The 21,524-nt window shown below is 43.6% G+C and overlaps 1 protein-coding gene and 1 long non-coding RNA gene across 4 annotated transcripts in view; one reads left to right on the forward strand and one right to left on the reverse strand.

Moving 5' to 3' along the window:
- FKBP1A (FKBP prolyl isomerase 1A) overlaps positions 1 to 11,142 on the forward strand; it is a 24,351-nt gene extending 13,209 nt beyond the window's left edge. For all 3 annotated transcript variants that reach the window (XM_059038379.2, XM_067012977.1, XM_067012976.1), the window contains 3 exons: positions 4,319 to 4,431; positions 7,960 to 8,124; positions 10,050 to 11,142. In XM_059038379.2, the coding sequence (XP_058894362.1) occupies positions 4,319 to 4,431; positions 7,960 to 8,088 (242 nt within the window). In that variant the 3' untranslated portion in view covers positions 8,089 to 8,124; positions 10,050 to 11,142. The remainder of the gene's footprint in view (positions 1 to 4,318; positions 4,432 to 7,959; positions 8,125 to 10,049) is intronic.
- Positions 3,572 to 21,524, reverse strand: part of LOC136792562 (uncharacterized) — a 24,937-nt gene continuing 6,984 nt past the window's right edge. The window contains exon 3 of the long non-coding RNA XR_010836514.1: positions 3,572 to 3,605. This is a non-coding gene — a long non-coding RNA (uncharacterized lncRNA). The remainder of the gene's footprint in view (positions 3,606 to 21,524) is intronic.

The raw sequence follows: 21,524 nt of genomic DNA on the forward strand, positions 1-21,524 counted from the left end.
TCACTGCTGAGGCAAGATCTTCCTGGGTTTCCTACCCAGTGCCTCACGAACCATGGCTTTCTTCAGTCTGGCTGATGGGAACAGGCACTGATCCCAGCCCTGTGTAAGCTCTGAGCACTGTTTCTTCTAAACCTTTTGGATGCTTTTCCAGGCCTTGAGAAGCTACCTCAAACACATGCATTGATTAGTACTGTACTGAACACCCAAGGGGGACCCTCTGTATACCTCTGGGGGTCTTCCTCTACAGCTCTCTCCTCCCTGGTACTTGTCCTGTGGACTTGAGCTCCGTCCCACTTTTTTCTCCCTGGAAACTCCCAAGGATATAAGCTGGGGCAGTCATAGGGCTCGCCTTGTTAGTTTCCCATCTCTCAGGGATCACAGTTTTTCATGGCAGTGTCCAGTGTCTTAGGTGTTTAACTATTGTCTGGGTTGTTTCTCTCTCTTCTTTTCATTTCATTTAGTTTCTTTTGTTAGTTTGTTGTGTTTTTGTTTTAATTTTTGGTTGTTTAGTTAGGAGGGTAAATCTGATCCCTTTTCCTCCATCTTGGCCGAAACTACTGGTTTTGATGTCACAGCTTCTCTTACGTTCTGCATTCAATACCGACAAACCTAATTCCCACTCCAGAAAGCATTGTATGTACATTCATTCCTGCTTCTTAATGGATGTTGCTTCCTCTCTTGCATCACCTCCTTCCTCACCCTGCAAATTATAGCCATATGGAAAGGGGTTTCTTCCTCCGCATTGGAGAAGCCTTTTTTCTAGCACCTCCTGGCCCCTTTAGCCTGTGCCAGTTGTGTGACATCCTGCTCAGATCTTTGGATATCATTTACCCTTTGGACTTAGATTATAGGAAATTCCCTCCTCATATGTAAGGAACCCCACCATTACCAATACCACCACCTAACCGTCCCTGTGAAGATATCTTCTCCGAGGAAGTAGGTGAGATTGACAGAGGATGACTGTGCTCTCAAGTTCTGGAGTGAGGCTCATGTCCTCTTCCCAGGGACAACAGCTCATCTGAAATAGGGTAGGAGAATAAGGATCCTTGGCAAAGCTCCTGCTTAAAGCCCCTTTACTTAGAAATCCTGTATCTTGACTTTTATGGTTTCTTTTTGCCCCTCAATGTCCCAGAAAAGCTTAAGGGGGGACATTTTCCTAGACCCACAGTCTCTGCACTGAAGAGCATCCACTTCTCCAGTTTGGGTCAGCAGCAGGTAGAGGCTGAGTACACCTTGTGCCCCCAGCCTGGTACCAGTCAGACAGGTGAAACATCTCACCTTCAGGCAAAACAGGATGGATGCATGTAACATCTAGAAGTTGCTTGGCAATTCATTTGATCAGGAATAAAAGGAAAGTGTTAGGGAGTCTGTCTCAGTACCCAGTGGTTTTTATTGCAATCAAAATACGATCTAGGGCTTCCCTGGTGGCGCAGTGGTTGAGAATCCACCTGCCGATGCAGGGGACATGGGTTCGTGCCCCGGTCCGGAAAGATCCCACATGCCGCGGAGCTGCTGGGCCCGTAAGCCATGGCCACTGAGCCTGCGCTTCCGGAGCCTGTGCTCTGCAACGGGAGAGGCCACAACAGTGAGAGGCCCGCATACCGAAAAAAAAAAAAAAAAAAAAAAGATCTTGCTCTGATTGGGCACATGTTCAAATTTGGTAGGAAATAGTATAATTCTTTTGTAGGTATACTGTATTTTTTTAAACTGTGAGTTGCAACCCATTAATGTATCATGAAATAAATCTAGGGAGTCACAATCAGCAGTCTTTTTAGAAATGAGAAGTGCATCCCACATAATAACTGTTACATGTAAATTTTGCTTCATTTATACACATTTATGTGTGTACTGGGTCCTGACATAACACACTGGTCTGTCATCACAGTGATAGCTCTTACTGATGTGGGTTGTTGAGTTCCATTCTTTGTTACTTCTCTCATGGCAGCGCTACAGTGGGGTGTACTAAGTAAATGTCAAATAAAATTAGGTTACTTTCACTTGCAAGTAACTGGAAATCTGACTTAAGGCAAAGCAGATTGTTAATCACCTCAGAATGCAGGTCTTAAAGGGGGTGATTTGGGGCTGGTTCAGAGCAATGGGACTACCATTCTGGGGTTCCTTGCTGACTTTGTGGTTACAAGGTGGCTGCCATGGCTCCAGACATCACATCCTCACATGACAGCATACAACAGGAAGGGAGGGCAGGAGCTTTCTTCCTGGATGTGTTTCTTTTTTTTACCAGTGAGGCAGGTCTTTCCTGCAAGATTCCAGTAGACTTCACAGTTGGTCCAAGTGCCCAAACTGGCCCATACAGCCACCTCACACCAACTCTGGCATAGGAGGAGGGCTTGGATTGATTCCAGTTCATCTCCTGGGTCAGGCTGTTGCTGCTCCTGGAAATTTGATGTTGTTAGAATGGGGGGTGGGGGTGCTGGGTCTGGGTTTTCCAAGGGTCTGGAATGTGCTACAGCCTGTGTTTCAGGTGCCCCTCTGGGCAGGTTTTCTCTTTGAGTTTTGTCCAGCCAGACTTGGCAGATAGTCAGGACTTAGAGGCCAGGGACCACCCTCCCATCCTTGGCTCTTTCCCACATGGCTTCCTCACCTAGTAGTTACCTGTCTACCGTGGCTGCTCAGGAAGCCCTGGGGCTCTACTCAGGGTCTGCTCTAAAGAGCATAGACCAGGAAGAGGCTAGTTCTGGTCTTCAGTCTCCTCTCACCCTTAATGCTGAGTTCATTTGGGGTGGGGTCAGTGTATGAAGAACTTGAAATGGGTTAAAGGGAACGTCTGTAGTATTATGGAAAGTGGAGACCTAGTCTTCTCCCAGTTTCTCATTTATAAAAAACTGTTCAAGTCCTGCCGTTTATCATTCCTTTTATCAGTTAGTGATTGTGTTCTGGTAAAGGAGGAGCTACATGTACACCCCAACTTGTTAGTTCTGGGGTGCAAGTTCCTGGCTCTGCACTGACTTGGCAGGGGTAGATCTCCATCCTCCTGTCTCCCTTTCAGTCCTCAGCTCCAGGCTTCAGGCAGTGTCAGCACCCACTCTGCGCCCAGGACATCTGTTTCCCCTCCTATTCTGTTAGGACAGCAGTTCCTTCCCCCCTCCCCCACCCCGTTTCCTATTTTGTCAAAATACAGACAGTCTGGTGGCTGTGATAAAGCTGTCAATTGATCTCTGCTTCCCCATTCCACCTACCAGGTTGACATTGTTTTTTAGGCTGGGATTTCCCTCCACCTCTGAAAACATACAAACACAACAGACTTCTGTGTTTTGCTGGGTCTTCTGAGGGTTGCTTAATTTAGAACCATGGTGGCTGCCCAATCTCCACCTCCAATAAAATCAGCTTTGTGTTAGTTACATGTCAGCAACTGGCTGGCCCCTTCCAGTCTAGGATTCTGGTGTGAGTTTTCAGGACCTCAGTGACAGCTATCACAATTGGCTGATACTGGCTTCCAGAGAAACCAATGTGATGGTCTTTTTTGAGCAAGGAGTTGCAGGTGTCTGTTCGTCTTTTGCTGTGGCACTCACCCACTGGCATCTCCATCTTTGGAATGCCCCCCTTTAGTCGAGGTTGCCATTATGGGTTGTCTTGCTTCTGGGAAACTGGAATAGTAGAATGAACATGGTTTTCAGATTTATAGCCTAGCTTTACAAGTTCACTTCTCTCTGCCTCAGTTCTGTGAAATGGGGACAGTGCTGTGGGAAGGATTGAATAAGTTCATATGTGGAAAGTGCCTAGCCCAGTCTCTGACTCGTAGAGGAAACACTGCCCACAGTTGAGAGTCGTTAGCAGTTCACTGGTGAAAGGGTTTTGGTGTCTTCCAATGCCACTTCTCTGATTCTCTGATTCGCCAACACCAACTGGTATCCTACAGTTCAGTTAAGTTCTGACACCACCCACATTTCTGTAAAAGATGACGAATGAATTGAGGAAGGAATATGGCTTCTTGCACACGGAGTGACTTTGAGCTGTTGTGTGTGCCTAAAGGGCCCACAGTTACTCTGGGAGGAAACCCACAGGGTGCTGGGAGTTCCTGCTAGGAGTGTGTCCACTTCCCCATTCTCCAGAACAAGGTAGACTACTGCCTGCCTCTGTATCAACTTACTGCTTGGAGCTGGGGAAGAGCGTTCACAAGCCTGGAGTAGAGGGACTACCCCAGCTCCTCAGAGGCCCACTGAGGACACAGGAAATCCTCCTAGGACACCCTGCCAGGCCCTCCAGTGCTGGCCCGTGGGACCCGCACTCTGCTGCTGACTCTGACTTGCCTCATGTCATTACTCCTCGTTGCTCATGTTACAACTGCCCTTTTCTACAGGGATGCTTGAAGATGGAAAGAAATTCGATTCCTCCCGGGACAGAAACAAGCCCTTCAAGTTTGTGCTGGGTAAGCAGGAGGTGATCCGAGGCTGGGAAGAAGGGGTTGCCCAGGTATGCTCTCCGTTGTTTCATTGTGTTTCCTAGTGTCTACTTTTTAAATTATGTTTATAGGTAGGAAAAATTTCACTCCTAGCTCTCTCACCCAAATAACTCCTTTTATTGTTTCTTGTAGAATTTCTTTAAGTACCCCCCCACCGTTTTTTTTCTTTTAGACACACACACACACACATTGTTCTGTGCTTTGCTTTTTCACTTAATCCATCTCTGATACTTTATATACCAGGACATAAAAGAGGAGGAATCTCTCCTCCTCATAGAGCTACATAGTGTAGGCAGACCTCAGAGATATTGCAGGTTTGGTTCCAGACCACCACAATAAAGCAAATCTTGGAATAAAATGAGTCATGTGAATTTTTTGGTTTCCGAGGGCATATCAGAGTTATGTTTACACTGTACTGTAGTCTGTTAAGTGTGCAATAGCATCATGTCTAAAAAAACAATGGACAGTTTACCCCTGAACAATGTGGGGGTAGGGGCATCCCTCCGCCACCCCCTGAACAGTTGAAAATCCACGTATAACTTTACAGTCGGCCCTCTGTGTCTGCAGTTCCTCATCCAGGGATTCAACCAACCACGGATCATGTAGTATTTAGTATTGAAAAAAATTCACATGTAAGTGGACCCACACAGTTCAAACCTGTGTTGTTCAAGGGTCAACTGTACATACCTTAATTTAAAAATATTTTATTGCTAAAAAATGCTAACCATCATCTGAGCCTTCATCAAGTCATAATCTTTTTGCAGTAGTAACATCAGAGATCACAGATCACCATCCAAATAATAATAATGAAAAGGTTGGAAATACTGAGTGAATTACCAAAATGTGGCAGACATGAAGTGAGCAAATACTATGGAAAAAATGGCACCAGTAGATTTACTCAACACAGGGTTGCCACAAACCTTCAATTTGTAAAAAACACAGTATCTGTGAAGCACAGTAAAATGAGGTATGCCTATATTCCCTGTATTCCCTTGGGTGTGCTTTGACCAACCCTGTTGATGGCCATTTGGGTTATTTCCAATATTTCAATATTGTAAATAATACTGCAGTGAATAATCTTGAATGGACTTTGCTTTACATTTGCTCAAGTGTTGCCATAGGCAAATTCTTAAAAGTGGAGTGAGTAGTTCAGTGGCTGTGTGCACTGGATTTTGACATACTGCCAGGTTGCCATCTGTGGGGATTACACTGAGTTGCCACCAGCGGGCTGTGAAGGTGCCTGCTCCTCCCAGGCCCTCCAGCACGGTGTGTTGTTAAAAACTTTTGGCTTCAGGACAATATAATGAGTGAAAAATGTTATCTCGGTATCATTTTAATTTGTTTGTCTTATTATTGACCATGTTGTGTCGGACCACTTCTCTGAGAGGTCAGACTCATGGAGAAAGTCATTTTGCTTGTCCTAAGTGTGTTTCTTCACCTCTCTCCTCCAAATTTGTGTAAACAGCTTTTGTTCGGCCAACTCTTCAAAATTCCCAGTAGATAGTAGGGAACCCAGGGTTGCCAAATTTCAGTTGGATTTTATCCTTCCACTAAGCCTAGGAATTTTCTTCTTGGCACTAACCAGGTAAAAGGATGTTTACAGTGGCCTAAGACCCAGCGAGCTTTATAATAGGTCCTGCCACGATGGATAAATTAGTCTACTTCCTCTCACCAAAGAGAATTGGAGATTTAACCAGTGTGGAGAGAAGGATTTGTCTTTCTCTTTTCCAGAATACACTTTGCTCTACTTCCTCTATAAAATATCACTGATTTATCTCCAAATAAACTGCTTAACTTTCAGAAACTTTAAGCTATCCCATTCCCAGGTGTCTAGATTTTTGTTCCAGCATGACTGAGGGTTGGCAGTACAAAAAGGAGAGGCTCTTTGTGGCTTACTTCCCTTTGGAAACCTCTTCAACTATACCTTTCTGTCCCGTCCTGTTCCCACCCCAGAAGGCTGGCAGGCTCTTGGGTCTGTAGCCCATCCCCCATCTCCCGTGCCAACCATTGTCCACCCCACAACTCATCTTCTGTGGCTGTTCCAGCACTGGAACAATCATTGTGTTGTGTGTTCCAGGAGCCATAGCTGCCACCAAGATAGTGTTACCAGTCTATTTCACATCCCAGGCTTGGTGAGGCATGGTGGGGTGTTGGAGAGATGCCCAGTCTCCCCCTGCACCCAGGGTTCTTTGGGTCAGTCACAGCTCTGATACTTGTGAGAAGTCTGGGTGGTCTGAGACCTACATAGAGCATCTTGTTTTAAACTCCTCTGTAGAATATTTATTTAGCAACTAAGTTAAAAGCACAGGAAGAAGGGGGGTTGTCTTGTGCCCCTTTTCCTATTCTTTTGATATTGTGTCTGGTTTTCTGTGTTTACAGGTCTGCAATCCTGCCACATGTACTATTTTGGCAGCTTGCTTTTTTCATCTAACGATGTGTCTTGGACATCTTTCCATGTTAGTATAATTAAGGCCACTATATTCTTTCTGTTGGCTAACCCGTGGTGCACATGTGCTGTGAAATCACTCCCCTTGCAGTGGGCATTTGGGTTGCTAGCAGATTCTGGAAGTGGAATTGCTGGGTAAAAGGATATGATTGTTTCGAATTTTATTAGATTAAGCCATATGCTTTCAACTGTCCTTACTACCTTGGTCCAACATGTCCCAGTTTCTGAAGGGAAGTAAGCCTGCAGCTTTCTCTTCAGTCACCATCTCTTGCTCTGGGTCAGAGAGCCAGGAACGCACACATGGAGACTTAAAAAAGATAGGTAAAGGGTGGGAATAGAGCAGAGAACCTGCTCACTATTCAGAAAATAAATATTTAAACTTGTGTATTTGATTAGAAAATGAAAAACTACAAATACAGTTTAATAAGTTGAAAATTTCCCTCCACCCTCTGTTCTCCCCATAGAGAAATGGTGGTATTATTTGTGTCCTTCCAAAGATGTTTTCTGTTTATCCAGGCAGGTATAAATATATACTTTCCTCTTTTTCACACAGTTGATAGCATGCTGCTTTGTACAGTGTAGTTTGTACCCCAGAAAATCATACTGTCTTTTTTAGTTTTTCTGTATTTCTGAGTACAAGTATAAATCTAGAAAGTATAGAAAAGTAGACTGCCTCAAATATTACTTTCTGTGTGCTTTCTTTTAAAGCAAAGTTTTGATCAAAACACTCCTTTTTGAAGAGTATAGATGCCTCTAGTGACAGGCCACTGAAGGATTAGGTGGTGACACTTCTAGAGTGATGGCTGCTCAGAGTCAGATCCAGTGAGACCTGTACAGAAAGCTTGAGAACCTGATGGTTCTGGGAGTCCAGAGGGATTTTTATCTGCTCTCAGCTCCCTTGGAGCCAGATATAAGGCTCATCCAGCCTGATCGCCTACCTCCACGTCCCATAGAGGGCGTGCCCGCTGCCCAGGCAGCCGTGCAGTCACTGGAATGTCCTAGTCACACCATCCTGGCAGGTAACCACAGCTCTGCTTCTTGAGACATTTGGGGGGTGCATCAGCTCATTCATTCTTCCTTGCTCTTTCCACAGATGAGCGTGGGTCAGAGAGCCAAGCTGACTATCTCCCCAGACTATGCCTACGGCGCCACTGGGCACCCAGGCATCATCCCACCAAATGCCACTCTCGTCTTTGATGTGGAGCTTCTAAAACTGGAATGACAGGAATGGCCTCCTCCCTGAGCTCCCCATTCTTGGGTAAGGAACTTAGTGCTGAAGGACCTTCCTTTAACTCCCTTTGCTCCTCCCAAGTCATGCATCTGTTTGATGAGCATCAGAGAGAAGCAAAAATGCCATGGGTTTTTTTCCCTTTACATTCTTCCTCTATTGGCTATCCTTTCAGTTTTAAGTGTACACTTTGGAAAGGGACGGCATGTGCTCTTGAAAGAACTTGTGGGGATGGGGCAGCTGATGGTAGCTGTTCAAGTATTTTTATATGTAGCCTATAAACTAAAACTGAGTTGGGAACTGGAAATACAGGCCAAATTTGTAGTGCCAGCATTTTAGTTCTTTAGAGGTGAGATTGGGATGACGGACTTTGCTTGCCCTGCCTAGTTTCTGCAGCTCCCTCATCCATACAGTCTGTGGTTACTGCCTGTAGGAGGATATGAGAGAGGCATTACCACCTGGGCCACCTGCCTCGGGGAGCAAGCCCAGGACACACGAGAACAGACAGCAGGCCAGCTTGTTATCAGTGGGTTGAAAGGTGAGGCCTAAGGATGCTTATGAAGTGTAAAGGATGCTCTCAGTCTAGGAGAGGCTTTTAGGGACCTAAGTCAGCATTTCTGTGCAACAAGTGAGGAGACTGAGGCCTAGAGAGAGAGAGGCCTTACTCAAGGTCACATCCAGACAGTGGCAAATTAGGACAGAACCGTTTTCTGCAACCCCTTCCTGGACCTTTTTTTCCTTCCTCTACCCTCATTTCTAGGCAACCAAACTCAGTATCCTAATGGCACCTAACTTTTCATGTGGGTATTAGAATCATAAAACACATGAATGTTTGTCATCTTCTTTCCACATGGCCCCAGACCTCTGCATTTGTTCCCCTCCTGCCCCTGGAACCAGAGGGCCATAGCCAGGGGCTGGGTGAGAATGCTTTTGTTTGAAAATGGTAGCAAGCGGCAGCCAGCCTGTTACGGAGTACCTTTGTCCTACTATGGCTTTTTTAAATAGAGGAGCCTTTTTTATTATTAGCTATTTCCTTCCAGTGGTTTGATCCCTAAACACCTGGGTCATCCAGGCCTGGTCAGGTTTGAGGACTCTGGCTACTCCACTTGTCATTCCTGCCGGGAGGGAATTCTGACACTTTACAGAGCCTCCCTCTGCCCAGAGGTCTACACCTAGTCCCCACCCTGGAAAGCTGAGTCCTTTGAACATAATGTACTTGAGGAAGCCTTGGAGTTACCCTGATTTGGGAACAGGCTTTCTGGAAATCTGGAAGGACAGAGGAAGGGGAGAAAGAGGGGAGAGAGGGCTGAATGGCTATGAGTCACCCTGGCCTAAGCCTCCCCGCACACTGCCGAAGCACAGCTCAGAGCTTCTTGAAAGGGTCTTGAGGGAAAGCCCAAGGGCAAACCCAGAAAGTTACAGGTTCCAGCGAGTGAATGAAGACTGCAGACATTTTCTCAATCTGTTGAACATGAGGAAAACCAGCTTCGGGCTGTGCACATTAAAGCCCCTGGGAAGCTTTAAAGACTCTTTTGATGCCCAGGCCACCCCCCAGACCAGTTAACCGCCACCACCAGGAGTGGGGTCCAAGTGTTCAGGTTTTTTAAAGCCCCCAGGTGATTCCTATATGCAGCCAGGTTGGAGACTCATTGATAATGGGAAACTGTATTGTCAGCCGCATTGGTGGGCTTTGCCTCTCCTGCTATCCTCAGCAACAGAAATGTGACCTTAGGTTTAAAAAAGCACAACCAAGGTGAGCAGGAGGGAGGCTGCTCCCCTGGGAATCCAGCCCGAGCCCAGTGGGCCCTCCCCAGCTGGAGCAGAAGGGGCAAGGGCCAAGTCAGACCTCACAGCTGTTAGGGAAGGGACTTGGTGTGGCAGCAGCCTGTGGCTGTCCCTACTGTACCCAAAAAACATTGAGTTGCTGGAACTCACCAACTTTCTGTCCCCAACAGATGTGCCATGGAAGGATCTGGCGCCTCCAGATGCACACAGCGAGTCCGTACGGAGCTTTTCCTGATGTTCCACTACACTCTTTGTATAAACATCTTCCCTGACTGAATGTGTTCTGTCACCGGCTTTGCTCTTCCCCTTTCTCCTCGTATGTGTGTTGACCTGAACTATATGCCATAAACCTCAAGTTACCCATTTTAGTTTGTTTTTGTTTTGGGGTGAAGATTGAGTTTCAGTCCTTTGGATCTAGGTTTCCAGTTAAGTACTAGTCAAGTATTAACAGCACAAATAATGGGTTAACTTTAGAATAGGAATTGGTGTTGGGGGGAGTGCAAGAATCTTTATTTTATTTTATTTTTTTTTGGATGAAAGTTTTATCTATTATATATTAAACATTCTTGCTGCTGCGCTGCAAAGCCATAGCAGATTTGAGGCGCTTTTGAGGGCCGAATTATTCTCCAAGTTGAGAGATGTCCTCGGGTTGAATTAAAAGCCCTACCCAAAACTAGAGTGGGAACGGGAGAGCCTTTGCCTCCACTGTCCCACCCCCACCCTCCCCTTAACCCTCTGCCTTTTGAAAGCAGATCATTTTCACTGAGATGTTGGACACTACAGGTGTGTGTCACCGGGCCAGCAGGGACCTCTGAAGCCTTCTTCATGGCCTGGCTTTTTTTTTTTTTTTTTTCCCATCCTGTGGTTTTTCTAATGGATATTTAGGACTTTTGTAATCTCATAAGCTATCCAGGCTCCACTTCCTAAATTTTAAGAACTTTAATCGAAAGTTAAATTGAAGGTGCTGTTTGTAGACACTTAACACCCGTGAAAGCCCAGCCATCATGACAAATCCCTGAGTGTTGTCTTAAGAAAATGCTGCTGGCCATCACAGCTTCAGCATCTCCTGTTTTTGATGCTCAGCTCCCCCTGCTGAACTCAGTTTCCTGGCTTCCCCTCCTCCCTCTCACCCTCTGCTGTCCTGTGTAGTGATGTGGTGAGAGAAACTGCTGCCTACTCGCCCACCCCTGCCCCGCCCCTGCACTACATATGAGTTTCAAGTTTTATTATTGCAATAAAAGTGCTTTATGCTGGCTTTTCTCAGCTCTGTGTGATGGTGGTTACTTTCGGGTGCCTCCCCCTGCCCTTTGGTGCAAGGGGATGGAGTTGGGGTGTGGCAATGGCGGTGCAGTGCTGGAGGCTGTGTCTTAGCAGAAGAACTGCAGCAGGAACATCCTTCCCCGTTGCCCTCTTGGGAGATGGGATGGGGGGCAGAAGATCTGCATCTTCACCCCTGGAGGGAACTTTGTGGAGGTCAAGCCGGGGTCGTCAGGAAGCCCCACCCCCTTGCCCATCATCAGATGTTCATCAAATGCGTGCTCTGGGTAGAGTTCTATGCTGGGTTCTCTGGGGTTGCCAAGAAGTCGGGGATGCAACCAGCAGAAGAACTGAGCCACCACCCATTTGGAGATGTGCTACCAGTAAATTGATGAAATGTTACGAAGGGAAGATTTAGGTTTTAAATAGGTGTTCCTTGGTGACACTTGGTGTGGAGGCTTTTTGTCACGTGGGCAGTTAGGTTGCAGTAGCTTCCCTGGCCCTACCCTGTATATGCTAGTAATATTCCCCTCCTCTGGTCATGGACACCAAAAATTGTGGTGTCCCACACCTTTCTAGACACCTTCCACAATTTCCCAGGTTGAGAGCCTTTGATTTTAAATAGAGAGATGGTTCAAAGACTTGCTTAATGATTTTCCAAATCCATCCTTTTATTAACTTAAGTCACCAGAGTATCATTTCAGAGTTATGTCTTATTTTCCCCAAAATTCTTTTATAAAAATTGGCAAACAACAAATAAAAGATTTTTCCCGTAAATATCCATATACCCGCCACCTAGATTCTGTCGTAAACATGGTACTCAGCACCCATTTATCACATATTTATTCATGCCACTGTCAGTCTGTCCCTTTATGTTACATTTCAGAATAAACAGCGGATATTGCTACAATTTCCCCCAAAGATAGATATCATTAGAATTTAATATTTGTTTACACTTTTGTACCCTAAAACCCTATCAAAATGCAGAATATCATCTCAGAAAGTTCCCTTATGCCCTTTCCCAGTCAGTCCCCACCCCACCCCCAGAGGCAACAATCGTTTTGCTTTTTCTACCATAGTGTTGCCTGTTACAGAATTGACTTTCAGTATGATCTTAAACACTATGTCTTCCTGCACTCAGACACATAGGGAAGCTTTTAGTTCTCACTGAACTTAAAAGTTCAAAGGAATCATCTGGATCAGGGTCAGGTGTATGTGACAGAACCATGGGCCCCAAAGATGCACACATCCTGATTGCCAGAGCCTGTGAGTACCTTTCATGGCAAAAGGGATTTTGCAGATGTGATTACATTAAGGACCTTGATGTGGGGAGACTGTCAGGGATTACGTGGGTGGCTCTAGTGTAATCACAAGGGTCCTTCAATGAGTCAGAGATGTGAGGACGGAAAGACACCTGAAGATGCCATGCTGCTGTCTTTGAAGATGGAGGAAGGGGCCACAAGCCAAGGAATGCTGGCAGTCTCTAGGAGCTGGAAAAGTTGAGGAGCAGCATCCCCTAGGGCCTGAAAGAACCAACCCTGCCAACACCTGGATTTTAGCCCTGTGAGACCCATTTTGGACTTCTGACCTGCAGAATTGTAAGATGATAAATCTGTGTTATTTTAAGCCACTACATTTGTGGCGATTTGTTAATAACAGTGGCAGTTTGAGCAAGAGGAAACTCACGGGGTCTTTGTTTCTTTTAATGTATAACAGAGAACAGAATAATAACAAATCAGGATTTTAAAAAAATCTCCGGGATTCTACAGCTCTAACAAATCAGACTTCAGTTTTTTTCTCCTCCTTCCTCTCTAGGTCTTGCCCTAGGCACCTGCCATTTTTAGTCTTAATCACACAGCCTAGTATAAATTGTGCATTCTGGTTTTTTCTCCACTGAATGTTTTTGACTAAGAATATTTGTTCATGTTGCTGTAAGGTCTTTATAACTATTTTAAGAGGGCTGTAAATAAAATCAAATGAATACACTAAATTTAACTGCCTTTTTTTTTTTGTCCACGGCTTGCAGGATCTTAGTTCCCCGACCAGGGTTTGAACCTGGGCCCCGGCAGTGAAAGCGCCAAGTCCTAACCACTGGACCGCCAGGGAATTTCCCTTAACCACCATGTTAAAGGACAAATTTTTTTAGGAAGTAAAATCATGACTCAAATACAAAATGAACATGTTAAAGATTTTAGTTAACTCATTAATTAATTGGAGAACCAGTAAGACGTTTTAATAATAAGAAGTCCAGTAGGAATGCAGAAATGAATTTGCTTAATAGATACAAAACTGGCAAAATTGGCCAGTATCCACAGATAATCAGTTAAATTCCACTGGATGAAATCTGCATTTCTCTGCACAGGAATCATCTGCATTATGAGTTTCCCTCAATGTACATCATTGTAAAGTAGCTTAAAGAGAGCGAAAGCTGGAGACAACCCAGAAGCGGGTGGAGGGTGGATGGGTAAATGGAACACCCAGTAACTGGGGAGGGAGGGAAGCTCTTTCAAAGTCTTTCACAATGTTTCCTGACATCCTATTGTTGGTTACTTAGGTTATTTCCAATCTTTTGCTTTTATTAAAACAAAGTCAATATACATCTTTAAACATGTAGTTTTTTTCTTTCCTAAATATCTTGATTCTATAGGATAAAACACTAGAAGGAGGACTGTAGGGTCAAAAGAGATTTTTATGACTTTCAGTTCGTGTTGCTAAGTTGTATAAGCCTTTTCCCACACACCGAAAACAAACCCCACCTACGTCGCATGGCAGAAAATGGTTGTCCCTTCCATGGTCTCCTTAAAAAACAAGCACTTTCTTTTTCGAGACTCCCACCCACCCACCCACCCACTTTTCCCTCATGTTCCTTGGTCAGAATTAAATCTGTGGAGAATTGACTGATCTGGACCAGAGACATATCACCCATTCCCAATGCTGGCTCTGCTGAAGCCCAGAGCCCCTGAGCCCCAGAACAGTATCCAGGATCTACTGACTTTATTTTCCTTTTCTTCGTTGGTTTTTTATTTTTGAGAAGCATGACGGTTATATTCACAGTCCTAAGATTCAGGAGAACTCAGATTCTGCTTCTACCTTTGCTACAGCTTAGACACTGAACTACCCTGTTTCTGAGTGTTTCCATTTGTTGAATGGATTCGGGGTGGGGGCTGGGGCATGCATGGTAGGTCAGAGTGACCAGGTGAACTTTAAGACAACTTCCAACTCTAAAACTGTAATTATCATGTGGCCACACACCTCCCCCGCCCCCCAATAACCAGGATGACAGTTCTGACTACAAAAAAGTATTCTACTGACCCCTATTTTTTCCAGGAAAGGGCTGGCAACACACCCTCTGCCCCTTCCTCTTTTGAAATGTCCCCAAACTGCCTGGCCCCGTGCAGCTAACCGAGGATAGCCAAATGTACTTGACTGGTTAGTCTGTCCCTTGCTCCACAAATCCTGCCTTACGGGAACGTTTTCCAATGAGGTACTGCATCAGTATTTCCTTTTTATTCAATAAAATATACTCCCTGACACCTTTGAACCGCTGCTGAAGCAAAGGTGACAGCAAAAGAGTTCCCATGCTGCAAGTTTCTGAATAAACAGGCTTTATTAACTTTATCTTGGACTTAGATTTGTCTTTGACACATGTGGGATATGTGTCTATAAGAATTCTGCCCTCAGCATGCACCTGCTTCCTGGATAAATGTGGGTTCACTTTGGTTGACAGCCTTGGACTGAACCGTGTTCTTAGGAACCACCGAGAAAGCAGAGTTTAGGGATTCTTGTTCAGCTCTCTAATTAAATTCAGTGAATTAATAAGAGACAGCTGACACCAAAAATGCATTAAAATTAAAATGCCAAGGGCAGCACTTGCAAGGGCTTCTGCCCAGAGTGGGTCTTATGAGTTCCCCGAGTTCCCTACATGCGTCGGGCAGACTGATTACAGACCATCAGGAGCCAGGCTTTGCAGCAGCTGCCCTATAGAGTACACGGGAAAACAGCTGTCAGCTTTTATTAGGAAGGTGGAAATATTTGCTAGTGAGTATGTAGGTCTGATATATTGTTGGATCTGTCTGCCAAATGCCACTGTAGTTTTTCCTAGTTTAGAATTAATTTGTATATTTCTCAAAGCAATAGATGCCCAAGATTTAGGGAAATAAATTCAGTTAACCACAGAGTATATTTATGGTATGCCATCCCTGTGATCAGTGCTGTTCTAAGGTGTTAGAAGTGAGTACAGGATAGGAAAGAGAAAGGTGCCACCTGCAAGGACCTTCCATTCTAGTGAAGTTCCAAAACATGCACAAATAAATAATGTCAGGTATCCAGAGTGTGACAGCAGTGAGGAGAGCGGTGAAGTAGCCAGCTGAAGGCTGGGAGGAAAACTGTTCTAGGATAATGGAACAGCAAGTTCAAAGGCTCTGAGAGGTGTATTGAGAGGTGGTGAATTAGGGGTGCCAGGAAAACAGGGAGACCTTTTGAGGAGAGCAGAGGTGTGAGGGGCAGAGTTGGGCAAGGGCCAGGTAAGGCAGGGTGTTACGTTCCAGGTTTATATAGTGAGCATGGTGGTGGCACTGGTGGATTTCAGCCGGGGAGTGATGTCTTTGTTTTTAGAAGATGTCTCTGGAAACCGGAAAATTGAAGGAGATCATGGTAGCTGGTCTCCACAGACGGCCCCCACTGATTCCTATACTCCCCCTTGATTCTGGGCTGGCCTCGTGACTGCTTTCACCATTAGCAGGCCGTGGAAGGGATGTCCTGGGACTTCCAACCCCAGACCTTAATAGGACTGCCAGCTTCCACTTCCTTCCTGTTGGAAGCTACATGGAAAGGCCAAATGGAGGAGATTTGAGGCCTGCAGCCCACAGTCCCAGCTGGTGACCCAGCCAACTTGCAGCACCAACTGCCAGCCAGGTTGAGTGAGCCACACCTAGACGTTCCACCCAGCCAAGGCCCCGGCAACAGCACGTAAACGAACAACCACCTTAGCTCAGGGAAACCACAGAACTGTGAGACTTAAGACCCTGGTTTCAAAGTGGTTTATTTCACAGCCATGGATAATTGAAACGGGGGTAAGGAGGGAAGCACACACCAAGGAGCTGGCTGTTGGGGTTGCTTCGGCCAGAGATGAAGTTGACCGACTGGGTTGCTTGACCCGACTGGTAGGAGCGAGGGTAGTAAGGAAGCAGTCAGGGGCAGGACACACTTTATCAGTGCGACTTTCAGGCTGGACTGCGAGGGAAAGAGTCCTCCTTTCCTGCCTGGCCCTTACTCCAGCCAATCCATAGAGACAACTAGTTCACACTCCTCACTCTCCCTTCTACAGTTACCACCATGTTGCACCAATTGCTTATACTGTTGTTGTTGTTGAAGAATATAAGATTAAAGTAAATCTTTGGAAAGAGGCTGCTTAATCAAGAAACAGAATCTCAGAGACATAAGGGAAATGATTGATAGATGTGACCAGCTAAAAATGAAATAAAGAATAAAACTTCTGTATCATAAAGAATACCATAAGCAAGAGAGCCATAATGGAGAGAAAATTTTTGCAAAATATAACAAATATCTCATACCCTAAATATATAAATAATTCTAAAGAAAAAGGCAATTTAGTAGAAAATAACATTAAGCTACTCTAAGAATTTTACATTACATTGCTGTGTCTCGACCTATCACTTTTAGATATCTTCTCATGTGGCCTCTTGTCCTCCAGTAGACATGCCCAGGCCTCTTCACAGCATGGTGGTCTCAGTTCCACCCTGCACTAATGTGATCGTGGCGGGGAGGGGTGTGGGGACACCCCTCCCACACACACAAACTCCACAGCGTGCTATGGACAGGGCAGCGTGGAGCCCTGTCATTCTCCTTGCTGTGCACTAAGCAAAGGTGACAAAGGGGCAGCACCCACCCCCTCACAGCCAGAGTGTGTGGGGAGGGTTACAGAGAAGGGGGAGCTGCAGAAAGAGATTCTTTCAGTTTGTGTATGAAGTCCTGGGCACACACTCAAGTGTCCTATGCATGAAACCCACCAGAATTAACATACCAAAATCTTTGAGAATTGAACTGTGAAGTGGAATACTGCATGGTTTGGCCTCTGCATCAGATTGGCCTCTGGGTAGCACACAAGCGAGGCAGACCAAAACAGCCCTGAATTTGGAACTAAATTGACATTCAAACAGAGCACAGAAGTGAGCCAAGATATGCATTCTGAACTGAAACAGGTTGAATGCATGCTAAAATGGAAGGTTTTAAAAGGGAACAGAGTCTTGGATTTAAAAAAGTCCAGGATAAAATCCAATCCCAAAAGTCCAGGATAAAATCAAATATTACCAGTCTGAACTGGAATGAGAAAAGGCAATCAACAGATGCCAATATCAAGATGACACAGATGTTGGGATCATCTGACAAGGATTTTAAAGCAGCCATCATAAGATAAAAGGAAGAGGGGAGGGGGAGAAAGGAAAAGGATCAACAAGCGACTATTAACACCCTTGAAACACAGAAATACAAGATATAAAGGAAAACCAAATGGAAATTTTAGAACTAAAAAATACAAAAATTAAAAACTCATTGGATGGACACAGTGGCAGAATGGAGATGACAGAGGAAAGAAGCAGTGAACCTGAAGATGTACCAATACAAATTATATAACCTGAACAAAGAAACAATAGATGAGAAAAACAAACAGAACTTTAGGAGCCTGTGGGACAGTACCCAATCCACCAATACTTATGTCATTGGAGTCCCAGAGGAGAGGAGAAAGAGTGCAGTGCAGAAAATATACAAACAAATAATAACTGGAAAATCCCCAAATTTGGCAAAAGAACATAATAAACCTTCAGATTTAAGAAGCTGAGAGAACCCCAAACTGAGAAGACATAACAGTCCTAAAATTGTATGCACTAAAAGCCAAATTCATAGAGACAGAGAGTAGAATGGTGGATTCCAGGGGCTGGAGATGGAGGAAACAGGGAGATATTGGTCAAAGGGTACAAACTTCCAGTTGTAAGATGAATAAATTTTGAGATCTAAAGTACTGCATGGTGACTATAGTTAACAATACTGTATTGTGTACTTGAAAGTTATTAAGAATGTTTTCACCACAAAAAATGAAATGGTAGTTATGTGAAGTGATGGAGGTATTAACTAATGCTACTGTGGTAATCTTTTTGCAATACATAAGTGTATCAAATCATCACATTGTATACCTTGAACTTACACAATGTTATACGTCAACTACATCTCAATAAAGCTGGAAAAAATGCAAAGTGGAAAAAAATCTAGAACAGAATATCTATAAATTGTGGGACATTTACAAAAGGTATAACATACACATAATGAGAAAACGAGAAGGAGAAGAGAGAAAGAAGCAGAAGACATATCAAGTAGTAATGACTTACAATTTTCCAAAATTAATGATAGACACCAGACTACAAATCCAGGAAGCTCAAAAAATACCAAGCAGGATAAATACCAAAAAATCTACACCTAAGCATATCATATGCAAACTACAGGAAACCAAAGACAAGAGAAAATCTTGAAAGAAGCCATAGGGTCAGGGGGACATCTTACTTGCAGAGGAACAAGGATGAAAATTACACTGGACTTTCTCATCGAAACTATGCAAGCAAGAAGAGAGTGGAGTGAGATATCCAAGTGCTGAAAGAAAATAACCACCAACCTAGAATGTTGTATCCAGCAAAATTATCATTCAAAAATGGAAAAACAAACTCTTTCTCAGACAAAAAAGTGAAGCAATTTGTGCCAAGTAGACCTGCCTTGCAAGAAATGTTAAAAGAAGTTCTTCAGAGAGAAAGAAAATGATACAGGTTGGAAACTCAGATCTACATAAGGAAGGAAGAGTATCAGAGAAGGAAGAAATGAAGGTAAAATAAAATCTTTGTTGCTTGTATACCTACCTAATCTTAGAGATAATTATTTGTCCAAAGTAATAATAGCAAGAATGAACTGGGTGATTATAGCATATGGAAAGTGAAATGAATGGCAGCAATGTTATAAAGGATGAGAGGGAGGAATTGGGAATACACTGTTAAAAGGTACCTGTACTGTATACCCATGAAGTGGTATAGTGTTATTTGAAAGTGGACTTACAGACAAATATCAAATCATTATGTTATACACCTTTCAGGTAATATAATGTTATATGCCAGTTGTACCTCAATAATTAAAAACATAAAAGAAAGTGGACTTGGATTAGTTGCAAACATATATTGCACACTCTACAGAAACCATTAACAACTTTTCTAAAGAAGTAATTGAGAGAAGAGAGAAAATGGAATCATAAAATTAAAACCCAGAGAAAGTCAGGAAAAGAGGGGAAATTTTTAAAATAAATTTAAAAAAAGAAAAAGCAGAATGAATACAAAACAGTTACAAAACATTAATAGCAATAATTACTTTAAATGTGAATGGTTTAAATACACTAACTAAAAGATCAATTCAAATCCATTGTCAGAGTGGATGAAAAAACAAGACCCGGGCTTCCCTGGTGGCGCAGTGGTTGAGAATCCGCCTGATGATGCAGGAGACACGGGTTCGTGCCCTGGTCCGGGAAGATCCCACATGCCGTGGAGCAACTAAGCCCGTGAGCCATGGCCGCTAGGCCTGCGCGTCCGGAGCCTGTGCTCCGCAACGGGAGAGGCCACAACAGTGAGACGCCCGCGTACCGCAAAAAAAAAAAAAAAAAAAAAAAAAACAAGACCCAACTATATGTTTTCTACAGGAAACCCACTTTATAAAGACACACATGGATTAAAAAGCGAAGGGATGGGGCTTCCCTGGTGGCGCAGTGGTTGAGAGTCCGCCTGCCGATGCAGGGGACACGGGTTCGTGCCCCGGTCCGGGAAGATCCCACATGCCACGGAGCGGCTGGGCCCGTGAGCCATGGCCGCTGAGCCTGCACATCCGGAGCCTGTGCTCCGCAACGGGAGAGGCCACAACAGTGAGAGGCCTGTGTACCACAAAAAAAAAAAAAAAAAAAAGTAAAGGTATGGAGAAGGATATACCATGCCAACATCAATCAAAGGAAATCTGGAATAGCTACATTAATTTCAGACAAAGCAGACCAGAGCAAGGAAAATTATCAGGGATAGAGAGGGGCATTACATAATGATGGAGTCATTCTATAAGAAGCAATAAAAATCCTTAATTTGTATGCACTTAACAACAGAGCAAAAAAGAATATGCAAGGCAAAAACTGATAGGACTGTAAAGAGAAACAGATGAGTCCACTGTTAGAGTTGGAGATAGCAACACCTCTCAATCAGTAATTGACAGATCCAGCAGGCAGAAAATCAGTAAGGATATAGTTGAACTGAATAGCACCAATGAACAACTAGACCTTACTGATGTTTACAAAATACTTAACAGCAGCAGAATTCACATTCTTGTGAAGTTCACATGGAACATTCATCAAGACAGACTACATTCTGGGCCATAAACACACCTTAAAATTTTGAAAGAATAGAAATCATACAAAGTTTGCTTATGGACCACAATGGAATTAGTTAGAAATCAATAACAGAAAGACAACTAGAAAATCTCAAACTATTTAGAGATTAAACAACACACTTCTAAATCACACATGGCTCAAAGAAGTCTTGAGAAATTTTAAAATATTTTGAGCTAAATGAAAGTGAAAATACAACTTATCAAATTTGGGGGATGCAGTAAAAGCAGTGCTTAGGGGGAAATTTATAAAATTAAATACATACTTTAGAAAAGACTATTGATTAATCTTTTTGCTTAATTATTGATTAAGCAATTATCTGAGCTTCCACCTCAATAAATGAAAGGAGAGTAATATAGGCAGAAGAACAGAGATAATAAAAAATTAGACTAGAAATCAAATTGAAAACAGGAAATCAACAGAGATCAATGAAACCAAAACTGGTTCTTTGAAAAAAAAAATCAAGAAAAAAGGAAAGAAAACACAAATTACAAATATCAAAATGAAGGAGGGGTCACGTTTATTGATCGTGTGGACATTGAAAGGATAGTAGATGAATATTATGAATAGCTTAATGCCTACTAATTTGATAACAGGTGAAATGGACCAATTCCTTAAAAAACAAAAACTACCAAAACTTATAAAAAGAGAAATAGATAATCTGAACAGACCTATATCTATTAAAGAAATTGAATCAATAATTAATAACCTCGCAAAACAAAAAGCACAAGGCACAGATGGTTTCACTGGCTAATTCTACTAGACATTTAAGGAATAAATGATATCAGTTCTCTATAATCTCTTCCAGAAAATACTTATAGAAGCAGAGGGAATACTTCCTAACTCATTCTGTGAGGACAGTGTTACCCCAATACTAAAAGCAGATTAAGACATTTATAAGAAAGGAATATTACAGACC

Source organism: Kogia breviceps, chromosome 14 (assembly GCF_026419965.1).
Source record: "Kogia breviceps isolate mKogBre1 chromosome 14, mKogBre1 haplotype 1, whole genome shotgun sequence".
NCBI classification, from domain to species: domain Eukaryota; kingdom Metazoa; phylum Chordata; class Mammalia; order Artiodactyla; family Physeteridae; genus Kogia; species Kogia breviceps.